The 5128-nt window shown below is 44.5% G+C and overlaps 1 protein-coding gene across 1 annotated transcript; it reads left to right on the top strand.

The window, feature by feature from the left end:
* Positions 1-782: 782 nt before the first annotated feature.
* On the top strand, positions 783-2970 carry LOC122660243. The gene has a single exon (XM_043855462.1). It carries the CDS (start codon positions 837-839, stop codon positions 2829-2831), a length of 1995 nt encoding a protein of 664 aa, XP_043711397.1. The 5' UTR covers positions 783-836; the 3' UTR covers positions 2832-2970.
* The last annotated feature ends 2158 nt before the right edge of the window (positions 2971-5128 follow it).

Below are 5128 nucleotides of genomic sequence, written 5' to 3'. Positions count from 1 at the left end.
AGATAAATATGATATTTCACTTTTTTGTTTGACTTAAAAGATAACAACATTACTGTAGATGAAGACGGATGACTATTTTCCAATAAAAGGGGTGACTTGGATATCGTTTCATTTTCAGGGAGTGTTACGTAAATTACCTTTGTTATTATTATTGCAACAGTAAAAGGCATGTTACAGAAAGCAGAAATCAGAAATCAGAAATCAAAGCAAGGAATGAGATTATATGACCTGGCCACTACTTGGGCTTTGGGAGGTGTGTTGTTATATAAATAAAAAAGGGGGAATGGTAGAGGAAAACGCGTTTGACCATTTAAAAACCCTTGTCTACTCGTAGCCATCACCACCACCACCACCCCCAAAGACCCACACTCAGCCCAACCCCATCCACTAGGCATTCCTCAAGATTGTTTGCCACTTTCCTCCTCCCTCCCTCCCTCCCACCCTTCCTCCGCCGTCACGGTCAGAGGCTCAGGCAGCACCCGAAACCGTCGACGCGCCACCTGCTTGACCCATTGAACTCTGATAGGGACTCCCATATAGCTAGCTGCCCTCTCGATTCTTAAACTGAATCCATACATTCTCCTATCTCTCTCCCCTCTCTCAGGCAACAATAAGAACAAGAAGAAGAAGCTATATACCTCTTCTCGAGTTTCTCCTCCTTTCTTTTTCTTCAGAATCCGGAAAACCAAACACACAGACAGTCCCCTTCATTCATTCTTTCAATTTTTGTGTGAATTTTTTTTGCCCTTTCTTCCCTTTTTATTTGATTTGGTATTGGATTTGATCGTTGATCCCCTTGGGTTTGGGAGTTTGGGTCGTTCGGGACCGCTGCAGCCATGGCGGACATCGTGAAGCAGATCCTGGCGAAGCCGATTCAATTGGCGGATCAGGTGACCAAGTTCGCCGACGATGCCCAAACCTTCAAGCAGGAGTGCGCCGAACTTAAATCCAAAACGGAGAAACTCGCTGCCCTCCTCCGCCAGGCTGCCCGTGCTAGCTCCGACCTATACGAGCGCCCAACTCGCCGTATCATCGATGACACAGAGCAGGTCCTCGACAAGGCCCTCGCTCTTGTCTTCAAGTGCCGCGCCAATGGGCTCATGAAGCGCGTCTTCACCATTATCCCCGCCGCTGCCTTCAAGAAGATGTGTTCCCAGCTTGAGAACTCCATCGGTGATGTCTCCTGGCTCCTCCGTGTTTCCGCCTCTGCCGGCGACCGCGACGATGAGTACCTAGGCCTTCCCCCTATCGCCGCCAACGAGCCCATCCTCTGCCTCATCTGGGAACAGATCGCTACCCTCTACACTGGATCCGTCGACGACAGGTCCGACGCCGCCGCTTCCCTCGTATCCCTCGCCCGCGACAACGACCGTTACGGAAAGCTCATCATCGAGGAAGGTGGGGTGGTGCCCCTTTTGAAATTAGTCAAGGACGGACGACCGGAAGGCCAGGAGAACGCTGCCCGTGCTATTGGCCTCCTTGGTCGTGACCCGGAGAGCGTCGAGCACATGATCCCCGCTGGTGTCTGCTCAGTGTTTGCGAAAATCCTCAAAGAAGGTCCCATGAAGGTTCAGGCAATGGTGTCCTGGGCTGTGTCTGAACTCGCCGCCCATCACCCCAAGTGCCAAGATCATTTCGCCCAAAACAATATAATTCGGTTACTCGTTGGCCATCTGGCCTTCGAGACCATTCAGGAACACAGTAAATATGCGGTGACCAGTAACAAAGCCGTGCCCATGTCCATCCATTCGGTGTTATTGGCTAGTAACAACCCCAATTCCAATGCCGACGGAAGCAGCCCCGCCTTTCACAATAACCAACCCAATGAAGACGAGAGTCAGATCGCTCACCCACTGGGTCGCCAGCAGCCGAACCAGATGCATAATTTGGTCACAAACACCATGGCCATGAGGGGCACCTCAAAGCCACCCCAACCACAAGGTACCAATGGCAGCAACACTCACCAACCGAACCACATCAAGAACTCCAAACAAAATCTCCAGCAACATCCTCATCATCACCCGCAGCACGTTGCTCTTGCCGGGGGTAGCATCAAGGCGAGGGAATTTGAAGACCCAGTCACCAAGGCCAACATGAAGGCCATGGCAGCCAAAGCCCTTTGGCATCTTGCCAAAGGCAATTCCGCCATATGCCGGAGCATCACCGAGTCAAGAGCGCTCCTTTGCTTCGCGGTTCTCCTGGAGAAGGGCGCCGAAGAGGTCCAATACAATTCCGCTATGGCATTGATGGAGATTGCTGCCGTTGCCGATCAAGACGCTGACCTGAGACGCTCTGCATTCAAGCCCAATTCCCCTGCCGCTAAAGCTGTCTTCGACCAGTTACTGAGCATCGTAGAGAAAGCCGATTCGGACCTCCTCGTACCCTGCGTCAAGGCCATGGGACACTTAGCGAGGACTTTCCGAGCCACTGAAACGAGGATCATTGGGCCATTGGTGCGATTGCTTGATGACAGAGAAGGTGAGGTTTCAAGGGAGGCGGCCATTGCCCTCACTAAGTTTGCCTGCACTGAGAATTACCTACACGTCGATCACTGTAAGGCCATAATCAATGCAGGAGGGGCGAAGCATCTCATTCAGCTTGTGTATTTTAGCGAGCAGATTGTTCAGATACCGGCATTGGTTCTATTATGCTACATTGCATTGCATGTCCCCGACAGTGAAGAACTTGCACAAGCGGAGGTCCTTACGGTGCTCGAATGGGCATCGAAGCAGGGTTACATGGTACAAGATCCCACCGTCGACACCTTATTGCCGGAGGCCAAAGGTAGATTAGAACTCTATCAATCCAGAGGTTCAAGGGGATTCCATTGATTCAGTGTGCAGTGTAAGATGTAATTTGGTTGTCTTTTTTTTTTTTTGGGTCATTATCATTGTTATGGAGTGTATATACATTTGGGTTTCTGGGTCGTTAAAAAGAATCCCCATTAAGATCAAAGTTCCATTCTTCTTCCTTCTTCTTCTAGTTGTAGATCCCCACTTCTCACTTCTGTAATGTCTGCTTGATTGCTTGGGTGTTTCTTGATGAGGCCTGATGTTTAGTTGGTTGCCCAGTCTACGATTTAGATGGGGACCCCGAGTAAGAAAGTGGAGGGGTGGAATGGTAATTTGATTGATCTTTAGATTTGGATTGGAAAAGCATGGAATGGGAAAGATGGGTTTGGTCTTGATTCTTTCTCTTCCTTGAGCATTTTGAGTTCCAATCCACATTTGAACCCAAGTTGGATAAACAGGCTTAGCAGTTAGCATGGAATGGGAAAGATGGGTTTGGTCTTGATTCTTTCTCTTCCTTAAGCATTTTGAGTTCCAATCCACATTTGAACCCAAGTTGGATAAACAAGCTTAGCAGTTAGCATGGAATGGGAAAGATGGGTTTGGTCTTGATTCTCTCTCTTAAGCATGTTGAGTTCCAATCCACATTTGAACCGAAGTTGGATAAACAAGCTTAGCAGTTAGCATGGAAGGGAAAGATGGGTTTGGTCTTGATTCTCTCTCTTAAGCATTTTGAGTTCCAATCCACATTTGAACCCAAGTTGGATAAACAAGCTTCGCAGTTAGGATGGAATGGGAAAGAGGGATTTGGTCTTGATTCTCTCTCTTCCGCATTTTGAGTTTCAATCCACATTTGAACCCAAATTGGATAAACAAGCTTTAGTTGTGTATCTCAGAAAGAGGGTGGAATGATGAGAGCTCAACAAACAAGCTTTAGTTGTATATCTGTTTTGATGCCCCTTGAGTTTCTGGTTTATTTCTCAGAACCCAAGTTGTAGATTTTTTCTTTTTTCCATAGTCATTGCATATGTAAAATAGTAATACCTGAAACAAATTCCTGTTTAGAATGGAACCTTAGAAAAATGTTTCCTATACAGACAGTATGGGAGAAAGTCCCACTCCAGCAACTTGTTCTGACTTCTGCTACATGGATGGATTATCTGGTCATTCAACTGCTGGATAGATGGGGAATGTTTGAATAAGTTGTGTCAAATTTGTGCTCAAACTCAATTGCAAAGCTCTCACCATATCGTCTTTTTTTCTTTTTTTTTTTTGTAAGCATAATATTTCAAGCAATTTTAATATTATTATAACTTTATATAGACCTGTGGAAGTATCAAATTAGTTTTAAATTTAACTAAGCACTTGAATAACATGTTCACAAAGTTTAGGTCTCATCGAATAATTTCACATGGCAAAAAGTTTGTTAATGTTAGAAATCATTCCCACACTATTGATGTAGGAAACTTGCCCAAAAGATTTTGCTTTTATATTTTATTTAAACCATTCTACATCAACAAGCAATGCAATAATTTGATTAGATGAAAAACTAAAACTTAATATTAAACATTAGTGAAGTTTCTATTTTTTTTTTGGGGGAGGGTGGGTGGGGGAGAGGGGGGCTAGCTGCTGCGCCGCACGATGGCACAGCAGCGGATAAAAATTCTGTTCCTCTTGCAAGAACTCTGTTGCAAATATCATCAATTTTCTGTTATATGGAAAATCTGATTTGGCATTCTAGTAATTGGATGCATAGGGATTTTTATGGTTAGACCAAATTTCAAATTTGATGATCGATTTGTCTTATCGCCTTAAATGATGCTTTTTTTTCAAAAACTCATGTTTAAACAGTTTATAAAATATTATAAATATGTGGACAAGTCAAGTCAATTAGGAATCTGAGACCTGAAAGAAGAATAGTGATGAACCGATGTTCCTCTTGCAAGAACTCTTTTGCAAGTGTCATCAATTTTTTATTGTATGAAAAGTATAATTTGGAATTGTGGTAATTAGATGCATAGGGATTTTTATGGTTAGGCCACAATTCAAGTTTGATAATCCATTTCAATCTTATCGTCGACTATGTATGATGTTTTCTTCTTTATGTTAAATGGTGCTTTCTTTTCACATAAGCACGTTTTAAATTTATAAAGTATTATAAATATGTGAAAAAGTGAAGTCAATTAGGGATCTAAGCCGTGAAAGAAAAACAGTGATGATGTGGACATGTCCATTAACAGTGATGGTACCACGTGGACTGCTCAACATCCAACGGTTGGAACAACTTTAACCTCCAAACACTTCATCTTCGTCGGATCGCTCCCTAACCCGAAAGAGGA

Source organism: Telopea speciosissima, chromosome 4, assembly GCF_018873765.1.
Source record: "Telopea speciosissima isolate NSW1024214 ecotype Mountain lineage chromosome 4, Tspe_v1, whole genome shotgun sequence".
Lineage (NCBI taxonomy): Eukaryota > Viridiplantae > Streptophyta > Magnoliopsida > Proteales > Proteaceae > Telopea > Telopea speciosissima.
Note: the sequence above shows the minus strand (reverse complement) of the source record. Positions and strands in the feature narration are given on the sequence as shown.

Coding starts and splice junctions, on each gene's coding strand:
- LOC122660243 (XM_043855462.1), top strand. CDS start 837: ATGGCGGACATCGTGAAGCAGATCCTGGCGAAGCCGATTCAATTGGCG.